Genomic DNA, 22,641 nt, shown 5'->3' with positions numbered 1-22,641 from the left:
TTGAGAGCTCGCAGACCTCACAGAGGAGCTGTCCTCACCCGCCGCCATCGCCAGAACCGAGTGCAGTGGGGCAACCAGCACCTTCGCTGGACCGTCCGGAATCACTGGAGACACGTGTGGTTCAGCGACGAGTCCTACTTCCTGCTCCAGCGACATGATGGTCGGAGGAGGGTCAACTGTGTGGATGAGGCACCCGTTCATGGTGGTGGAGGCGTCATGGTGTGGGGGGCGATCAATACCGCTGGAAGGAGCACCCTGGTGCACGTCCAAGGGCGCATAACTGCCCAGCGATACGTGGAGGAAATTCTGCGCCCACACGCCCTTCCTCTTCTGGCTGACCAGGATGCCATATTCCAGCAGGACAACGCTCGCCCGCACACAGCACGACTCACCACCCAGTTCCTCACCGACCACCATGTCCAGGTGCTTCCCTGGCCATCCATGTCGCCAGACATGAACCCGATAGAACACCTCTGGGATGAATTGGACAGACGTGTGCGCAGGCGAGAAGAAGCGCCGGCAAATCACCGCGATCTATTGCAGGCACTTCAGGAGGAGTGGGACACCATCCCACAGCAAGATATCCGGCATCTGATCCAGTCCATGCCCAGAAGGTGCCGGGCAGTTGTTGTTGCTCAAGGCAGTCACACCCCCTACTGACTTGACAGCCTCGGCACCCAATCGTATTGATTGACTGATTGATTTGAAGATGCAAATGAACTGTGTGTGCATTCAACTGTGTCCATACCAAATTTCAAACAAATAATCTAAATATTGGATTTTCTGTTAATTTTTTCGAAAAATAAAACAAATTTGGCAAGTAGCAACTATGCGTTTCTTTTTTTGAACAGTATAGTTATACAAGGCTAAGCAAATTTTTCGAGATCTACCTCGTTGAACACTTTTGTGATTTTTTCGTTCTTTTTTTTTTATAAAGATTTCGCCATCGCGGACCCATGTGTCCTGGATACGCCTATCTTGTTTTAGGCGACGTGTTTTAGCTGCCAGTCTGGCCCGCTGCCTCGTCAGGTCGTCGTTTACAAACACCCCCCGTGGTGCGGAACGCGCCGCGGCTTCCGCTGCTGAAACGGGTGGCGAGAACCCCATGGTCGAGGCTGTCTTGTGCTTGAGGTGCTTCCGAACGCCCATCAGCAACCGCTTGTGTCGATAGGAGGTGAACTTGACAATGATCTGACGATCGGCCTGGTCTGGTCTGCCGACACGGTGGGATCTGTCGATCATGTCAGTTGTGATGGTAACGCCAAGCGCAGCTCCTAATTTCTTGGTGATTTCGTCAGTGTTTTCGTTGTCGTTGGCGGGGATGCCACTGATCCTGACGCAGTTGCAGTTGCGCCGGGAATACTGCTCTCGCTCGTCGACACGAGCGTGTAGGTCCGCGATCTCTTGGTCCTTGTTGGCCACCGTCTCTTTGAGTTCCTCGATCTGCTGCATCGGGGGGGGGGGGGGGGGGGGCAAGACAGCCTCCTTTAGAAGTAGCAGGATTGCTGGATCCGTCAGAGCCTCGCGCAGGCCCTCCTTGACGGAGGTGACAGTGGAACTCGACATGCCCGAAGATGTCGCGTCTGGCGGAGAGCCGAGGACGGTGCTGTGCAGGGGCTGTTCTACTTCTATGATGGTTGTCATCAAACGCGTCTAAATAACTGTCCTCTAGATCAAGACACAGCCTTTTTTCTGTGTCGTCGCTGACAGGCGAGACCTCTTCTCTGCCCCTCTTGGCAGTGTCAGACATTTAAGTAAGCAATGTTATAACGGCAAGAAATGAACACAATGAACAGTCAAGATCAGTCAACTAAATAGTTCAGTCATGTGCCTGTGACTGTAGGCAAGGCGTGACGCGTCACAGATACGGTTCAGTGGAGCAGAAGAGCAACACAGTTACACATAGGAATAGCGAGGTGCACGTGACATTTGTACAAGCATTTCGTCAGTCACTAGACCGGGTGTTACATCTGGGGAAAATGACAATTCTTGCAGTGTGATTTGAGAAACACCAAACTTACTCGCTTAGGAGGTGTTTACACTGCTCCATTATAACATGGAGTAAAAGTTGGTAACCTTACTGAATCCGTGGAGCAAAAAACACATGAGAGTACAGCCTGCATCCACCACAAAGACATTAGAACTAAGAGCTACAGAATCCTCGCTCAACTGTCCGCCATCTCTTCACATGCACATGTCAGTTCACTGATCAAGTCAAAGATAATGTATTTCCAACTGACGATTGTATCACTTTGCTTCTTCTTTATTTAATGTGCATACACTTGTTTCTTCTAACCACCAGACTAATACCAACAAAAAATATATATATATAGCAGTTACATGTGCTTCTAAGAAAATATCACAGTCAATCAATCCCACTGAGTTTTTTCCGTTGGAACTAATAAAAACAAACTTTTGAATAAAGTAAAAGCACAGTTTGAACTTGAACATGGACAAACACAGTAAGTTTTAAAATTAAATCTGTTCAAAATCCAAGGTTGCACAGCATTTCACCTCTTGAATTTAAACACTTTTAAAAGACCTCAAGGATCCTCAAACCAAAAATAGAAATTACATTCAACAACAATATATCAGCCATTTATAAGTATTATCAACCCACGATGAAAATGTTAAAGACAAACAGGTACATGTATTCAATGACCGTTAAAGAAAACTGAGCAATGCCGTTTCTTCTTTTTCTTCTTCTTCGTTCATGGGCTTCGACTCCCACGTTCACTCATGTTTTAGCACGAGTTGATTTTCACGTGTATGACCGTTTTTACCCCGCCATTCAGGCAGCATACGCCGATTTCGGGGGAGGCAAGCTGGGTATTTTTGTGTTTCCATAACCCACCGAACTCTGACATGGACTACAGGATCTTTTCCATGCGCACTTGGTCTTGTGCTTGCGTGTACACACGAAGGGGGTTAAGTCACTAGCAGGTCTGCACATAAGTTGACCTGGGAGATCGGAAAAATCTCCACTCTTAGCCCACCAGGCGGCAGCGACCGGGATTCGAACTCACGACCTCCCGATTAGATGGCCGACGTCTTACCACCATGCCACTGCGCCCGTCCAATGTCGTTTAATTATTTACTTTGTTTTCTCATCTCACATTTTCCATAACTACTGTGTCACAAAGGAGTTTGTACATTTGTATATAATACACAAGCCTTGGAAAATAATAAAATTCAGTCACACAGCATATTTTACAAACTTTTACACACCCTGTTCAGTTTTTACAAACTTTTAAGAACTCAAAAAGGGAAAGTAATTTTGTCACAAGTTTAAAACTTCTAAAGACTGCATGTGCAAACCTTGCAATAACATGTGCTCCAAATTATAATCAAATTACACTTGATCATAACATGATTTCACCGGAGATTAAAAAAAAAGTGTAATGCCAAACTGCAACTTTCACAGAATCAAACACATACAGTTTTACAATTTAACCCATTAGCAATCAAATGCACTCCCAAGCATGAATCACAGTTGATTAAATCATCATCCCATGTGGAAACACACTTCTGAATTGAATGTCCAGACACAATTAAATTTCACACAAACAAACGCCAAGAGTTTTTACACACCCCTTCACAATCACATGTGCTCCTAAACATGCATCACACTAGATTAAAACATTCCACTGACTAAATAAGACTTTTAAAATTAAGTGCCCATCAAAACTTTCATACAGACAGTTTCACCATTGTACATCTTGGGGCGGGGATATAGCTCAGTTGGTAGCGAGCTGGATTTGTATTCAGTTGGCCGCTGTCAGCGTGAGTTCGATCCCAGGTTCGGCGGAAATTTATTTCAGTGTCAACTTTGTGTGCAGACTCTCTTCGGTGTCCGAACCCTCCCCCCGTGTACACTACATTGGGTGTGCACGTTAAAGATCCCACGATTGACAAAAGGGTCTTTCCTGGCAGAATTGCTTAGGCACAGTTAATAATTGTCTACCTATACCCGTCTGAGAAGCGGAGTGGCGCAGTGGTTAGAGCGCTTGCCTCTCACGCTGGAGGTCGTGGTTCGTCCCCCACTCGGGGACAAATACAAATACCCGATTTTTCCGAGCGCTCTCCAGTTCACCCAGCTGGAAATGGGTACCTGACCCTATTCAGGGCCGGGGAAGGCAAAGGCAGCGAGGGAGAGGAGATGGGCACCGCCCTCATAAAAAGCTGGCCCCCAGAAAAGTTGAGATCTCTAACATCTCTCTCCCCTACGACCAGATGGTTATGGGAATACCTTTTATACCCGTGTGACTTGGAATAATAGGCCGCGAAAGGTAAATATGCGCCGAAATGGCTGCAATCCACTGGTCGTATAAAATTTCATCTCACACGGCATGACTGCAGAGCGCCTAGAACTGTACCCACGGAATATGCGCGATATAAGCCTCATTGATTGATTGATTGATTGATCTTCACAAAGAAAAATGTCTATCTTTATCCATAATAAAATAGACATCAAATGTTATTTTGCTCCCTAAAATAAATCCCACTAGATCAAAACATTCCATTGACCAAAAAACATGTTTAAAATGAAAAGCCTATCGCAACTTTCATACATACAAAAGTTCACAATTGAACACCTTCACAAAGAAAAATGTCGATATTAATCCATAGTAAAATTAACATTATAAGATGTTTGATGGGTTGTTGACAGACCAGCTTTTTGTCGGTCCTCGTGGGAGCATATCGTCTTTTGTTTCATATTTATTGGCCTTTGGCCTTGTTGGTCAATAAATATGAAACAAAAGATGATATGCTCCCCCGAGGACCGACAAAAAAGCTGGTCTGACAACAAACCACCAAACATCGTTTTCGTCATCATTTTGGTAGTGAGAAAATAAGTGTCAAATCAACACGGGGAGCCATGCTTTGAAACACAAGTTCCGTTTTGACAATACATGTTTTGGGACCCCAGCACGTTGTTGCAATCACAGCTGGCGTGTGAAAGCAACTGTCTGTGTTTTGAGTTCATACAATGTTGGGATAAGTATGTCAGGCTTGAGGATGCACAGTTCTGTAGGTTCCTCTCAGTATTCCACCCCCTCGGTTATCAGTTGTAAATATTAAGCTTATAGTGATTGAATGTGGAAGCTATGTTGGGTCAAAGGTCACAGAAAATTTGCATCGTGCAGCAAGGCACGTTGGGTCAAAGGTCACAGAAGAGTTGCGTCGTGCAGCAAAGGACAGAATCGCGATCTTGTTTCCGACTCATTGCCTCTTTGTTTTTCATTAGACCTGTCATTCTGCTTGCTCGGCTTTGTTAGATGTTTGCATATCTCGTTGCTATGTTCTTTGCTTTTATTATTATTTCTTATTTGTGCTTCGTTTAGCGATACAACGTCTTGTGCACGGGTCAAAATTTGTGTGTCAGGGATCAATTGGTTCGACTTGAACTTGACGTTCGTGTTTCTCCGAACGTCTGTGTATCGAAACACAGATACACGCACTCCATGACTTTGTAAGAAGACAAAACATATCGCTAGGTTTCATTTGTTTGTGATGAATTTATGACCTTTCATGAAGTAGTTTTGTTTCTTGTTTACTTGAGCCAGTTTGCCAGTTCGTTTTTGGAACTTTGCAACGCAGTGTCGTGTCGTCTGTCCAGGTCTGGGGAAACGCCAACGAAAAGAGCCGAAGAATCCCCGAGCGTTTCTATTGGGTTTGCTTTTGATTATCCATGTACGTATAACCTGCTTCCTGCAACTATGGTAACCGGGGATTTATTGCATGGGGAACATGAGATTTATTTCCCAGGTGTTTGTGAATGAAAACTCGTGAAAATTATGACAATATATGTTATTTGTATTTGTGACAAAACTAAGACATTTTAGACAGATTGAGACGGACATTATTCTACAAGACCACACTAGAGGTTGAGGTGAACAATGCCTGTTGAGGTCCGTGTTAAAGGTCATCATTTTGGTAACAAATACAAATAACATTTATGTATCAATCTCTTAAATTAGATTTCCTCTTATTTCTTACAATAGAATGCACACAAACATGCACGCTTTTGTAGTCTTGGTTAACCCGCAGCCTAAATAAGAGCTTAAGTCGGCCTCTGACGTCACATGGCTCAAAGAAGGGAAATCCAGTGTTCAATCGACACATCATAGTTTTCTTATCTGAACTTATCTTAAGCACATAATTATGTCATAAGCGTTAATCACAGTCAACCAAAACGTCATTCCACTGAGAGAAAACATTTTGGAATGAAACATCCAGCCGACACTTTCTCACGAAAATCATACACAGTTGAACATGTGGCCCTGCTTCCCTACAAAACAGTTACATGACAAAATGTCATTCTAAGAAACAAGTCGCGTCAAGCGATATAAAAACATTTAGTCAATCTGTCGGCATGACTCTAAATGTAAAAAAACAAAAAAACAAGCGTTCTTCAAAGAGTTTCTCATGTGTCACTCATGTGTCTATTTATTCCTCAATTCACCATCACTCGGAGAATCAGACCAGCTGATCAAAACGTCATTCCGCGGAGACCAGCATTACCCATCATGCCACACTTGGCGCCGGCGACCTTACAGCCAAACGTCACTGATTCCCCCAGGTCTTTCCCAGAATTCAAAGCAAAAATGGTGGCTGCGTTGAAAGTGTCACCTGCTCCAATAGTATCCATAACCACTTCAGGCGGAAAGGCAGGGGAAGTTACTGCTGGTGATCCTTTTCTCTTGGCTGATGCCCCTTTCTCTCCCCATGGGCAGATAACTGCTGCACTGGTAACAGATATATAACAAAAATATTATTTGTTTTACACTGTATGAGCCACAACTGGACATGCTGAGAGGATAAAATTCAAATGTATGGGTGTGTGTCAATTTGGTTTTTTAACTGAAATATCTTCTCTACACTAGATGAAAAGATTAAAACATACCTTATTTAACTACACTGTGCAAACAAATTATTACGCCCAGTTTTATACATCAACTAAAACATTTATTCACATGTCATTATATTCAAACTTTGTATGCCTTTAAAACCACTCAACTTAGCTATCTGAAACACTTTTTGGATCAAACATTTCTTTTACAGGGGTCAAGTGACCGCCGCCCAAATCAGGGTGCTCACAAAATTGACCTGACAAAAGCGCAACGTACCAATTAAAAAATCAACGTACATTCATTATAGGCACAACTTGGCAACTTTTACATACGACGAGAAAGTCAAATCAATGATCTCGATATCCAGAACAGATTGGTTAATTTCGCTATCTTGCCTATTTCTTGTTATGCCATCCCGGCTGATGCAGGTGTTGATCACATGAGCGGTCAAGAACAGTTTTTTTGTGTCAATGTTGAGGCGGACCATGACAAAAAACACTGTAAAGTTATGAAAAATGTTTACAGCACAATACAATGATCCCCTTTGTAGGACCCCACCCCCTTCTTACACTTGCACATATGCATGCATGCACGCACGCACATAAACTCTGCAAACTTAACAGTAACTCCATTTTGATTATTGTATACACGGGCCAATGTATATTTGTAAACTTGTCTGTATGTATAATTATATAAAAAAAAATTAACATTAAAAAACCCACAAATACACAATTTCCTCGAGAGAAAAAAAAAATTAGAATAAAATAAAATAAAATTCTCTTACAATGTCTTCTTTCTGTCTATTTCTGCTTCCTTTGAGCATTCATTAGCAACAGAAAATCAAGACAGAAAAAAAAATATATATATAAAAAAAAAACTCCATTTTGAGACTACTCCCTGTTTTTATCAGATTTTGTTTAGCCCTGAGAAAGAGGTTCCCACTGTACACCTCAAAGAATGTGTTTATTTCCCACTTCCCAGTCTATCTTTGTTTTTTGTCTTGTGTCCTGCATCTTGACTTTTGTCCAAACTCTGAGACTCTTAGCAGTGAACTGTGGATCTTCATCGTGCATGTGCACACATGTTGGGTGTTGGAGAGCCTGCACTCTTGCAAAGAAGAGACCCGGGTTCGAACCCACGCCGGAAGCAACGATCTTGTCATAAAGCCAGCATGTGACTGACTTTAGCTACGTCCCCGCCCTGATCTGCCGTACTCATCTGTCCCTGCAGTTTAGATACTAAGCCCTCTACGGTCGTCTGTTGATCTGTGTGCGACACACTAAGCTACATCCCCGTCTCGATCTGCCGTACTCATCTGTCTCTGCAGTTAGATACTAAGCCCTCTACGGTAGTCTGTTGATCTGTCAGGCACAGGAATGGCTGAATAAAAAGTCAGCTAAAAACAGGAGAGGGACCCAAAAACAGGGGGGTCCGGGGGTCCTCCCCCGGAAAAAAGAATTTTTAAATATCAAAATCTACGCTATCTGAGGGGTATTTGGGACAAAGTTTAGCATTTAATTTCACATAAATATGCAGGTGTTTTAGCTGAAACTTTAAGTTTTAAAAATTCTGAACAAAGGATTGTGCATACTTTATGACTTTCTTGCAAACATTCACTGACTGCTCTCACTCTCAATCATACTTGTCAAACCCACGAGGAAACATGTGATAGGATCCAGCTCATCTTTAACTTTCTCTTATTCCAGGTATTGAATCAAAGGGAATGAATAATACAATGATAAAAAAAACCAAAACACTTTTCGTTAGTAGATGCTCGCTGAGGGCAATGAAACCATGATTGCTGTACACAATTTCTCTGTCACAAAGGGTGCATCTTGCTTGACCGGGCGTGTCGACTTTTCGTATGTGTTCACCGATCCGCTCTTGCTTGTCACCAACTTTAACCTCTTTGGAAACCCAATCCCATTTCCACTGGTTAACCACACCTTTTTCGTCATAATCCTGGCCGCGTCGAACAATATTCGATACCGAAGACATGAAGTTTTCTTTCAAATCGAACACAAGAGACGCATCTTTGTCTCGGACAAGTAAACCACATTCAGCGGATGTTGCGCGAATCTGTTTCATATAACGTGGGACAGCCAAGACTACAAAAGCTGAAGTCAACCGTCAGTTCCGGATAGTGGCTTGTGCCATTTGAAGACACCCGACCGTTTGAGAATAAAAACCTCATATACGATTTTTGAGGGATTTTTGCTTTCCCGCTGAATGGTTTTTTCCGCCGCTGAAACTCCTAACGAAAGCCGCTGAAATTAGAGGATCCGCGGACCATTCCCATGCCTGAATTCTGTGTGCGACCGACTGAGCTAAGTTCACGCCCAGATCTGCTGTACCCACCTGTCTCTGCAGTTAGATACTAAGCCCTCTACGGCCGTCTGTTGATCCGTGTAACCCAGACTGGTGGCAGCCTCCTTGCTCACGAACACATAGTCCACGTGTCGCATCAGGCCTCCTGGATACACAGTAAAATACATCTGAGTTATTAAAGCAGTGTTATCCATCTCAGACGCCTGGTTGAGAATGATGAGCACACGGGACAGGCACCCTGGGACAGTTAACAGTAAAAGGAACCTGTTTGACTTTGAAATTAACACACATATATGGGTCATTCCATAAAGTTGTGTACCAAAAGTGTGACATGCATCGTGAAAATTGAAAGTGTCTGAATAGGTTGTTTGTATGGTTAATGTGACAGATATAGACATATGCCACGGTGCCATGCTAACCAAAAGATAAGTTTATGCTTTTTGGATACGAAGGGTGGTCGGAAAGGTGGGTAACATCACACATGTTTAACGTTACATATGTTGTCCAAATACACAAGACAGATTACAAAAAGCCATAGTATAATAGTAACAAGCTTTATTTGCTTCCCATTCAGAGCTCATTCTCAACAACATGCAGTCGGGAGAAACGAATTGAAATAGATCGATATTGGTAAATAAAACGTATTTTTTGGGTTGCGTCAACCAACAAACAAACAGTATCAATAACAAAACATCGAGTCGACATGCAGCTAAAAAATGAAGACTGAAAGTCCAGAATCAGTTATCACAGAGACAAGTAAGGCCAGGTTAGCAACTTTTTGCGCGGCGTCGCAGCTGACGTCAGCATATGTTGTGACGATTCGATTGGTCCATGACATGGCGTCATCAATCGATTTATGAATGACTGTGTTATGAATGGAATTCTTTTGGTTTTAGTGACGTCGTCATTGAATAGACTCAAAATTTGGTCAGATTTGCAGAGGAATAATTAGAAATACTTGCACATTTTGTTTGTCTAAATACTTGGTTTAAACAACTTAATTCAGCAAAGTTACAGTTCACAAAGCCGCATACAATCAATTAGTAAATGGAGCACAACAAACAAAGCTTATAAACGTGCTCTTAAAAGCGATATGATATTAGATTTGGCGGACAATACGGGGAACTGTAGAAGGGAAAACGAAGAACGTCTAAATACTTGTTTAAATACTACCAATAAAAAAATAAAATAAAAATGTATCTTAACACTTTCGCGACGGGACACTGATAAATCAGTAACCGCGCTGACACACCCATGGACGGGACGCGCATTTTTCAGTACCAGTCATACAAGGTACAAGACTCGTGATTGCTTCCCGGTTTTTGAAGATTGCAATAAATTGAGTTGTTTCCCTTGATACACGTGGTTTTCTCTTCCGGCTTGATCAAATTAGTGCAGATTTGCGTGGTGTTTTCGAACAAAAAAAATGAATCGAAGGCGAGCCTTGTCACGGGAGGAGATTCTCCGGATGTTGGATCTTGAGGATCCTGTAGATCATGATACATCGTGTCGTTTTAGCCTCAAGAAAGCGATAATAGCAGTGATATTGAGGAAGAAACAGTCCCGTTGTTGCTAGTACGAGTCGGCAACTACACGTGGTAGGGGGTGATACTGCTAGACGAACATGTATCTCGGAATCGTGCAGGAGCTATGGGGGCGTGGCAGCACTGATAACAATGGATGGCTGGAGCCTTCAAATCCTTTTGGAATTGTTCATAGGTGTACAGTTGGTACTTTGTTGTGAAAATGTGACTTATATTCAATATGGATTACCTAGACATCATTTGGTGAGTGTTACAGTTTTGTTTCATTTGAGTCAGGATGCTGTGAGTGAATGCGTGATTTGCTTGTTTTTTCTTTGTACTGTCTCCTTATTTCTGTGTACAATGTTAACAATATTTCAGCTAATTCATAGGTTTTACACCTTGTTTGGTTATAACATTATTTATAATACTTTCTGTTAAAAAATAACTTTTAAACAAGAAGGGCAAAGCCCATATGACTCACATGCATAACTAAACCTAGCAATGACATCATACACTAAGAACTGCTTTACACATTTTTGCTACCAAAATACATGTGACCTTGACCCAAGGTCAAGGTCATCCAAGGTCATGCAACACAAAGCTGTTAATTCAAGACATAGGAAGTACAATGGTGCTTATTGGCTCTTTCTACCATGAGATATGGTCACTTTTAGTGGTTCACTACCTTATTTTGGTCACATTTCATAAGGGTCAAAGTGACCTTGACCTTGATCATATGTGACCAAATGTGTCTCATGATGAAAGCATAACATGTGCCCCACATAATTTTTAAGTTTGAAACAGTTATCTTCCATAGTTCAGGGTCAAGGTCACTTCAAAATATGTATACAATCCAACTTTGAAGAGCTCCTGTGACCTTGACCTTGAAGCAAGGTAAACCAAACTGGTATCAAAAGATGGGGCTTACTTTGCCCTATATATCATATATAGGTGAGGTATTCAATCTCAAAAACTTCAGAGAAAATGGGAAAAATGGGAAAAATAGCTGTTTTTTAGACAACATTTATGGCCCCTGCGACCTTGACCTTGAAGCAAGGTCAAGATGCTATGTATGTTTTTTGGGGCCTTGTCATCATACACCATCTTGCCAAATTTGGTACTGATAGACTGAATAGTGTCCAAGAAATATCCAACGTTAAAGTTTTCCGGCCGGACGGCCGGACGGACGGACGACTCGGGTGAGTACATAGACTCACTTTTGCTTCGCATGTGAGTCCAAAAAGCAGTGGAAAATAAAACACACACAAAAAAACGTTAAAAAACACAAATTATCCCCCTTTCACCCCCCTTTCACCCCCCTTTGCTAAAACAAATCGCGTGACAAACTTATAAATAGCACGACTGAACTGGGCATCCATTTTTGAATTAGTACACAAAATTTGGTGGTGATTGGACTTAATTCAAGCTTGCTAGACAGATTTCTTTACAGTTACTGATTTTTGGGAAGTTTCTTGGTGGCAAGCTTGGGCAGGCAGGACGTTAACGTCGTGGCAGTGCTAGTCACAATAGTGTTAAGGAAAGAGAATACATTCCACTTGCCATTTAATATACGTCATAATCATTTAAAGGACTGAGAGTGCATGTCACAACATGGTACCCAGCTCTGGAGAATAACCCATATCTGCAACCACCACCATTGACCACCACCACCACCACAACCACAACAACAATATGATAAATAATGTTTTTATGCAGGTCTCACAGAGCTTCTGAAAATCATCCTGGCCTTGGGAACCTGGAAAGCTCTGCTGCCTAAACCTTAAAATGGGAGGCCTGAAAGTGAAAGGGGGGTTTGTCCCCAGTAAAGACAAGACATGCACTACTGGGTGGCCGAGTGGTAACTGGGTGGCCGAGTGGTAACTGGGTGGCCGAGTGGTAACAGGGTGGCCGAGTGGTAACAGGGTGGCCGAGTGGTAACTGGGTGGCCGAGTGGTAACTGGGTGGCCGAGTGGTAACTGGGTGGCCGAGTGGTAACAGGGTGGCCGAGTGGTAACTGGGTGGCCGAGTGGTAACTGGGTGGCCGAGTGGTAACAGGGTGGCCGAGTGGTAACTGGGTGGCCGAGTGGTAACTGGGTGGCCGAGTGGTAACTGGGTGGCCGAGTGGTAACTGGGTGGCCGAGTGGTAACTGGGTGGCCGAGTGGTAACTGGGTGGCCGAGTGGTAACTGGGTGGCCGAGTGGTAACTGGGTGGCCGAGTGGTAACGCACTTGGGCTCGGAAGCGAGAGGTTGCGAGTTCGACCCTGGGTCAGGGCGTTAGCAATTTTCTCCCCCCTTTCCTAACCTAGGTGGTGGGTTCAAGTGCTAGTCTTTCGGATGAGACAAAAAACCGAGGTCCCTTTGTGTACACTACATTGGGGTGTGCATGTTAAAGATCCCACGATGGACAAAAGGGTCTTTCCTGGCAAAATTATATAGGCATAGATAAAAATGTCCACCAAAATACCCGTGTGACTTGGAATAATAGGCCGTGAAAAGTAGGATATGCGCCGAAAGGGCTGCGATCTGCTGGCCGATGTGAATGCGTGATGTATTGTGTAAAAAAATTCCATTTTACACAGCATAAATAAATCCCTGCGCCTTGAATATGAGCGCGATATAAATTGCATAAAATAAAAATAAAAATAAACATAAATAAATCCCTGCGCTTAGAACTGTACCCACGGAATACGCGCAATACAAGCCTCATATTGATTGATTGATTGATTGACTACTCACTTAGTTGAGCAACTCGGTCAACTTTTTCAACTTCAAGGGAAGTAATAACTTTGCTGGATTCCTCGCAAGAAGAGTTGTGTTCTTCCACATGCAACAGCATTTTCCTGATCTCCTCAACATTTGGTCGACCCTAAAACCAATACAAATATGCAATTCAAGCCAAAATCCTCAAGCAGATAAACTGCTTACGTTCAAACATTCAGCAAATCAAGAATGATAAGTTATTGGAATATTGAATTTATGACAAAATAAAACAATCACAAATGTTTCAACCCACTGGTCTTAAAAGTCAACAGACAGACACCTATGGTACACATAATATCTTTACAATGGACAGACAGACACCTTGGTACAGATAATATCTTTACAGTGGACAGACAGACACCTTGGTACAGATAATATCTTTACAGTGGACAGACAAACACCTTGGCACAGATAATATCTTTACAGTGGACAGACAAACACCTTGGCACAGATAATATCTTTACAGTGGACAGACAGACACCTATGGTACAGATAATATCTTTACAGTGGACAGACAAACACCTTGGCACAGATAATATCTTTACAGTGGACAGACAAACACCTTGGTACAGATATCTTTACAGTGGACAGACAGACGCCTATGGTACAGATAATATCTTTACAGTGGACAGACAAACACCTTGGTACAGATATCTTTACAGTGGACAGACAGACGCCTATGGTACAGATAATATCTTTACAGTGGACAGACAGACGCCTATGGTACAGATAATATCTTTACAGTGGACAGACAAACACCTTGGTACAGATAATATCTTTACAGTGGACAGACAAACACCTTGGCACAGATAATATCTTTACACTTACAGTGGACAGACATACACCTATGGTACAGATGATATCTTTACAGTGGACAGACAGACACCTATGGTACAGATAATATCTTTACAGTGGACAGACAGACACCTATGCTACAGATAATATCTTTACAGTGGACAGACAGACACCTTGGTACAGATATCTTTACAGTGGACAGACAGACACCTATGGTACAGATAATATCTTTACAGTGGACAGACAGACACCTTGGTACAGATAATATCTTTACAGTGGACAGACAGACACCTATGGTACAGATAATATCTTTACAGTGGACAGACAAACACCTTGGTACAGATAATATCTTTACAGTGGACAGACAGACAGACACCTATGGTACAGATAATATCTTTACAGTGGACAGACAAACACCTTGGCACAGATAATATCTTTACAGTGGACAGACAGACACCTTGGTACAGATAATATCTTTACAGTGGACAGACAGACGCCTATGGTACAGATAATATCTTTAAAGCCGACAGACAGACACCTATGGTACAGATAATATCTTTACAGCGGACAGACAGACACCTTGGTACAGATATCTTTACAGTGGACAGACAGACACCTATGGTACAGATAATATCTTTACAGTGGACAGACACCTATGGTACAGATAATATCTTGAAAGTGGACAGACAGACACCTTGGTACAGATAATATCTTTACAGTGGACAGACAAACACCTTGGTACAGATAATATCTTGAAAGTGGACAGACAAACACCTTGGTACAGATAATATCTTTACAGTGGACAGACAAACACCTTGGTACAGATATCTTTACAGTGGACAGACAAACACCTTGGTACAGATAATATCTTTACAGTGGACAGACAGACACCTTGGTACAGATATCTTTACAGTGGACAGACAGACACCTATGGTACAGATAATATCTTTACAGTGGACAGACAAACACTTGGTACAGATAATATCTTTACAGTGGACAGACAGACAAACACTTGGTACAGATAATAAAGAGTTTTTGATGTGTGCTGAATGTTAAAAGGAGAATTTGTGACTGTTTTGTTTTCACATGATTGTATTAAAGGTTTCTTCTTCTTCAGCGTTACGTGTGAGCTCGTTTGCCCATTTGGGTTCCCCACACTATACTCTGAGAGCATAGTCAGCTCACTCCGCTTTCGTTGAGTAGGCATGCTGGGTATTTTCGTGTTTCCATAACCCACCGAACTCTGACATGGATTACAGGATCTTTTCTGTGCGCATTTCGTCTTGTGCCTGCGTGTACACACGAAGGGGGTGAAGTCATTAGCAGGTCTGCACATAACTTGACCTGGGAGATCGGAAAAATCTCCACTCTTAACCCACCAGGCGGCAGCGACCGGGATTCGAACTCACGACCTCCCGATTATGAGGCCGACGTCTTACCACCACGCCACTGCGCTCAACATTAAAGGTTTCAATGACTTACCATTATTGTTTTTTTTTATTTTGCCATTCAAGATATCAACAGACAATATTCAAACAGCATAGCTACAGAATAATAATGCCAAGCAAACAACAAAACTATATCAAGACCTGGGAACCCGCGCGCGCCTGTTTTGCATAATTTGAGTATTCTCTAACAAACTTGGTGTATTTTCAGAAAAATAAGCGTACTCCACACAGCATTTGAACATCCATGATTCAAACTTGCTTCACACGCATCCATCGCATCGCTAATTAAGTGTACCAATACATTTAAAACAAATGCTTCTTTCAATGTTTACAGACAAAAACTAATCATGGGTCAACATACTGGATCGGCTTCGGGATTGTGCTTGTGAAGAAAGGTAGTCTAGGAATTTTCTCTTGTCATATTTTTTTCCCACTGACCGTACTGATCATATTTAAGACTATCATGCGTACAAAACTACAATACACAACAAAATTGTATGGGTTCCCAGGTCTGTATATCGTAATGTTGTACTGGTAGGGAAAAACGTAAAAGTCACTAAAAACCAAATTCACCTCAAAATGAATCCATGAGTACTGACCACTGGATAATGACAGCTTTTGGAAATCGTCAAGGGACAGCTCTTGCAAGTTTCTGAAAAAGGAAAGTCACAAAATATTTTCATTTAGACAAAACAGCCACACATGCTGTGAACTTTCCTTTCTTAGGGCACTAACAACTCCTATTAACGCAGAAGGGTTCTAAGTCGACCAAAAGTGGGTGCATTCCCTGTAGTCGCATTGAATCATTTCATCACTTCATCAGCCCGTCAGCAGTTCAAACAAGTTCCGCAATCATCGTCGCAAGTAAATCAATTTCAGTTTTATTTTTGGGGGTAACAATTTCCGATTTACAACATTTTCGTCACAATATTTTTTTATTGACGGGCTAGTTTCACCCATTTTTTTTTATTTATCTGAACAAAATACAGTTTAAACCAAGAGGAAGAAAACGTTGACCGGACGTACTTGTTGGTGTGAAGGATGGTGCGAGAGCCGGACGCCTGGTTGAGAATGATGAGGGACACGGGACAGGCACCCTGGGTCAGGACTGGACAGTGGTCAGACACAATGCCATGCTCCTCAAAGTCACTCTGCACAAACCTGCATGGATGGACCTCACATTCTTTTCAGTCATATCAGTTTGAACGTTGTTGAAAATGTAAAACAAATTAAACAAAAACAGAAAAGCAAGAAAACAATATTTGCCATGACATTTATTTTTGACAGTGGTCACACGAATGCCATGCACCTCAAAGTCACTCTGCACAAACCCGCACGTATGTACCTCACATCCTTTTTGAGTCATGAACGATAAAAAAACATTGTTAGAAAATGTGAAAAATAAAGCAAAAACAGAAAAGCAAGAAAAATAATATTGACCATGAAAAAAAAGTTTGACCGGTCATGCTGTTTTATCTCTGCAGCTATTTCCTAAAACAGTGGAACCTCCCTTTTAAGGCCCCCTACCCCCCCCCCCCCCCCCCCCCCCCCCCAATTTAAGCCCTCTCCCAGACGCCTGGTTGAGAATGATGAGGGACATGGGACAGGCACCCTGGGTCAGTGGACAGTGGTCAGACAAAATGCCATGCTCCTCAAACTCAAAGTCACTCTGCACAAACCTGTACAGTGGCACCTCCCTTTTACGACCTCCAAAAATCTGAGAAAATCAGGTCTTAAAAAGGAGGACCGAGTCTGAAAATGGGGGTAAATTTACAGAGGTCATGAACAGAAAGTCTGAGGAAACAGGGTCTTAAAAGGGAGGGAGTCTTAAATTGGGGGGTCTTAAGTTAAAAGGGGGGTTCCACAATATACATGGTTGAAAATAGATGTGAAAAATAAAGCAAAATCAGAAAAGAAAGAAAAAAATGTGGACTGGTCCAGCAGTTTTATCTACGCTTCTGTTGCCTAATAATCGTCATGTATTATATATGCGACGTTATGCATTCAGCAGGCACACACTGATGTACACACATGCAGCATGTAAGCACATACACATGTTCATGTGTGGTATGTGCATGCTTTGGCATGTGTGAGTGCAGATGTGTATACATTTTAAAATATTTGCAACAAGCTCTTCAGAATGATCTCAGCAGTTTTCCAGCGCCAGCCTTATTTTCTCTTTCAGCACCATGAAAACCAACAAATAGGTGATATAAAAGTAAAAATATGGCACAAAATATATCAAAGCCACTCGTTATGATTATAATAATAATACCTACTGCAAATAGGGACCTCTTGCTAGTGTTCCAAGGTATTCTGGCCTGGCACCAAGAAGGGAGAGAACTGTGGATGTGTTTGACGCATTCCCTCCCCTCCTCCACAAGCAGTCCTCACATCTAAAACCAGCAATTTCACATGTGAATGACAGTTGACACGCACATGCAGGCATGCACACACACACACACACACACACACACACACACACGTACACACACACACACACACACACACACACACACACACACACAGGTGGATGCACAAAACACATATAGTACAAACACAATCAACAAGAAGAGCAAACGCTCGATCGAGTCACTTTCGCAGTTCTGAATATTATATGAGGCATCAGATGGACAGGAAGAAATTGCTATTCACAACACAATGAGTCACGTTCACATAAAATTTGAGCCCGGTCACTTTTATAGTTTCCGAGAAAAGCCCAACGTTAAGTTGTGTGTTGCCGAACAGAAAAGGCTAGTTATCTCCCTTGTTTTTCTGATAACGTTCGTAAAAGGCTACAGATGTAAATACTTTGATGTAAAGAATAATCCTACAAAGTTTCAATCACATCCGATGAACTTTGTCAAAGATATAAAATGTCTAATTTTTCCTTTGACGCTGACCTGTGACCTTGAAAAAGGTCAAAGGTCAACGAAACCATCGTTAAAGTGTAGAGGTCATTGGAGGTCACGACTAAACAAAATATGAGCCCGATCGCTTTGATAGTTTCCGAGAAAAGATATAAAATGTCTAATTTTTCCTTTGACGCTGACCTGTGACCTTGAAAAAGGTCAAAGGTCAACGAAACCATCGTTAAAGTGTAGAGGTCATTGGAGGTCACGACTAAACAAAATATGAGCCCGATCGCTTTGATAGTTTCCGAGAAAAGTCCAACGTTAAGGTGGTGTCTACGGACGGCCGGCCGGACAGACTAACACTGACCGATTACATAGAGTCACTTTTTCTCAAGTGACTCAAAAACTTGAATGGTGAGATGAGACTTGAGAGCGTCTTGACTCTTACAGGGAGAGAAGGTTACAAGAGAGAGAAGGAGAGATAGTATGGACTGTAAGAGACTATGACTGTGTATGTGCACACACATCTATGACGGCTTACTAGTGCCAAAACCTCATAATTGTAATTATCAAGGGAAAATTACTAATTACTATGTTTCCGGTCCCCCCAAACGTCCCTGAAAGTAAAACTTGTAAAAAGTAAATCTTTTTTTTACCCTTGAACAAAATGAAATAAAAAATATTCAACCTGAATGAGCAGACTTTATAGAAGGAAAGCTGCTCTTCTACAACATAGAGGGGACACAGCTTGCACAAGTTCTTTTCTTTCTTTTTCTTTATTTGGTGTTTAACGTCGTTTTCAACCACGAAGGTTATATCGCGACGGGCAAAGGGGGGGAATGGGATAGAGCCACTTGTCAATTGTTTCCTGTTCACAAAAGCACTAATCAAAAAATTGCTCCAGGGGCTTGCAACCTAGTACAATGTATTACCTTACTGGGAGAATGCAAGTTTCCAGTACAAAGGACTTAACATTTCTTACATACTGCTTGACTAAAATCTTTACAAAAATTGACTATATTCTATACAAGAAACACTTAACAAGGGTAAAAAGAGAAACAGAATCCGTAAATCGCCTCTTACGACATGATGGGGAGCATCGGGTAAATTCTTCCCCCTAACCCGCGGGGGGTATTTGCACGAGTTCCAACCACGTAATTAAGCAACATGGCTAAAAAGAAGATTACTTTGTTTAATCCTATTCCTAAATAAAATATAAAATAATTTACAAAAATGTAACCAAGCTACAGACTCTAATTTTGGGGGCCTTGTGATAAGAAACAAAACATTTGACTTGGTTTTTGTTGTTGTCTGTTTGCTTTAGATAAAAAATAATAATATAAAACTTGTATGAGATGTGTCCCATGGATGTCGGAGAGAGTAACTTTCCTTGTAAAATCTGCAAATTCTAGTTTACTCAATGTCATTTTTAATCTTTCTAATATAAAAAAAATAAAAACTGTTACGGTAAAAGGATAATTCTAGGGGCTAGAGGTAAAAAAAAAAGTCAGTTCGTCTGGAACTGGAAACACCGATTTTTGTCTTCTTCTTCTTAGTGATAGGTAGCCAACATCAGCATGGTGATGAATCTGCTACGCTTGGGTGATGGTGGTTCCGGTCTATTGCTTGGTCAGGGGTGAAGTTCAGGGGGGGGGGGGGGGGGGGGGAGGTTGGGGGTAGGGGGGAGGGATGATGTTCTTCACTTCTTGGCCTTACCTTTGGTCAGTGTCTTCAACAGGAAAGTGAGTGACCACCTTGACAATGTCCAGACACACCAGTCCAACACACAGCACTTTGGTCTGTGTTCCCTGGTTTTCATCCTCCGCTGATGCCATGGTGTGTTAATTCTGCGGTAAGTCAAGTAACTTAAGATACTGCTGCAAATTGGAAACAAATAAATAATGAAACAAAAATAAAAATTACAAAGTACATGTACTGCAGTAGTTCGAGAACCGACATGTCCAGTCACAATAGTAGCTCTTGTAATTTAGAACTCCCTTTTTTGGCCAGCTAGATCGAATGACAGTTATCCAGACCTCAGGGAACCCCTGTTTTGCACTTAGAACAGTATTCTCAAACAAACTTTGAGTGGATTATGAAAGATCGAAGCTTGCAACGACAAAGATGAAGCATTAGTACACAAGAAATGAATGACAACCCTGTCGTATCTCCCTCTATGCAGACAGATAAGTACCTTCAAAGAGAAACAAAAACCACCATCGACATCGTCACATCGTGATCGTGCTGCAAGTTTTGCACCATGTCAAGAAAATCAATAATTCTGTCTCGTTCTCTTTCTGATTTTGCAACAAGCGAGAATGCATTACATCTAAAAAATCTCAAGCGATTATTGAAAACACTCATCACCTTCTGTAGTTTTATGTCTTATTTCCTGCACAAACTCGAAATTGGTCCAACTTTCCCCTTATTTTCGCTGGCACTGGAAAACGTGACTGTGATTCTGCGAGAGTGGTTACCCTTGAATCTTGTGTTGAACTGCAGTAGCCTCCCTTTAGCTGAAAGGTCTAACCACAGGCGCTTGACGTACTGAGAGCAATTTTTTTGATGGGGGGGGGGGGGGGGGCTGCTGCTGCGCCTTCTCTGATTTTGGTTATTGCAGGATACAGATGATGACAATGCGAATGTAATACATGTAGTGTTATTTGATTGTGTTGTGTATGTGCTTTGCAAATGCACAGCGCACAAGGCAATGTGTGCCGAATGACGTCATTTTCAGAGTTTGGTGCCTGTGTAGTATGCCAGAACGTGGTCATCATTTACTGTGCCAATTTATTATTTTTAACATTTAAAAATGTGCGCATATCAACCTCAAATTTCGTTTGGTTAAATGTTTTGTACTCTGAAGAAAACTTATCATCAGCAAAACACTGCAAGTGTATACTGCCCTATCCTATTTTCTCTGCCTTAAGATTCAGTGGAACCTCCCTTTTAAACCCCCCCCCCCCCCCCCCCCCCCCTCCCACCATTTAAGACCTTGCTTTTTTAGATTTTCTGCTCATAACCTCTGTAAATTATCCTCAATTGTAAGACTCCCTCTGCCCCCGCGGGTTAGGGGGAAGAATTTACCCGATGCTCCCCAGACTAAACCCAGCATGTTGTAAGAGGCGACTAACGGATTCTGTTTCTCCTTTTACCCTTGTTAAGTGTTTCTTGTATAGAATATAGTCAATGTTTGTAAAGATTTTTAGTCAAGCAGTATGTAAGAAATGTTAAGTCCTTTGTACTGGAAACTTGCATTCTCCCAGTAAGGTAATACATTGTACTAGGTTGCAAGCCCCTGGAGCAAATTTTTGATTAGTGCTTTTGTGAACAAGAAACAATTGACAAGTGGCTCTATCCCATTTCCCCCCTTTGCCCCTCGCGATATAACCATCGTGGTTGAAAACGACGTTAAACACCAAATAAAAAAAGAAAGATTTTTGGAGGTCTTAAAAGGGGGGGTTCCACTGCACCATGCTTTGTTACAAAGTTGTGTATTTTGGAATGCCTGAGAATGTATTTCAAAATTAAATTGAAATTAAAAGATTTGTGTGAGCATTGCAAATTTGTGTTGTCACATTTTAAGTACTGATAAACAAGAACACACCTGTTGTAATCGATCCTAGAAAAGTTAAGAGTATGTAATATGGTTGCAATTTTCCTTCTTCACAATTTTGATTACTGTGGATGATTTGTAAAAGTTATCTTCTCAAACACACACACAGACACACACTTCTCAAACACACACACACACACACACACACACACTCACACACACACTCACACACACTCGCACACACACAGTAGAAGAAAAAAATTCTTAGGAAGGTAGAGAACAGAGAGGGAAAGACAGGCCAACGATGGGATAAAGAGAAGAGAAAAAAAAAAGTTAACTGACAGACAGTAGCTAGACAAACAGTTTTCAGCAAACAGTACAGATTTTGATAGTAGAAATTTCTTTATTCATTTCAAGGACGGTACTGTGCCAAGCAAACAATGCTAAATGTATCACCAAGCAATTGTTTAATTTAATTTAATTTGCTGAGTGATAAACAGATCATTACAGTGCCAACA

The 22,641-nt window shown here is 41.9% G+C and overlaps 1 protein-coding gene and 1 long non-coding RNA gene across 3 annotated transcripts in view; one reads left to right on the top strand and one right to left on the bottom strand.

The window, feature by feature from the left end:
* LOC138950858 (uncharacterized) overlaps positions 1 to 22,641 on the top strand; it is a 93,198-nt gene that overhangs the window by 12,325 nt on the left and 58,232 nt on the right. The gene's annotated exons all lie outside the window — the stretch shown is intronic.
* On the bottom strand, positions 3,436 to 21,034 carry LOC138950851 (ketohexokinase-like). Of its 2 annotated transcripts, none has more exons than XM_070322567.1 (8): positions 20,935 to 21,034; positions 20,284 to 20,444; positions 17,992 to 18,108; positions 16,739 to 16,873; positions 16,286 to 16,364; positions 13,446 to 13,575; positions 9,213 to 9,327; positions 3,436 to 6,749 (listed from the first exon to the last, which is right to left on the bottom strand). In XM_070322567.1, the coding sequence occupies exons 2-8, from the start codon at positions 20,400 to 20,402 to the stop codon at positions 6,494 to 6,496; spliced, it is 951 nt and encodes a 316-aa protein (XP_070178668.1). In that variant the 5' UTR covers positions 20,403 to 20,444; positions 20,935 to 21,034; the 3' UTR covers positions 3,436 to 6,493. The 2 variants fall into 2 exon arrangements, with proteins under 2 accessions (XP_070178668.1, XP_070178669.1); XM_070322568.1 differs by having other exon boundaries at positions 20,284 to 20,414.

The sequence above is a fragment of the Littorina saxatilis genome, linkage group LG16, assembly GCF_037325665.1.
Source record: "Littorina saxatilis isolate snail1 linkage group LG16, US_GU_Lsax_2.0, whole genome shotgun sequence".
Lineage (NCBI taxonomy): Eukaryota > Metazoa > Mollusca > Gastropoda > Littorinimorpha > Littorinidae > Littorina > Littorina saxatilis.
This window is presented reverse-complemented; position numbering and strand designations above follow the sequence as displayed.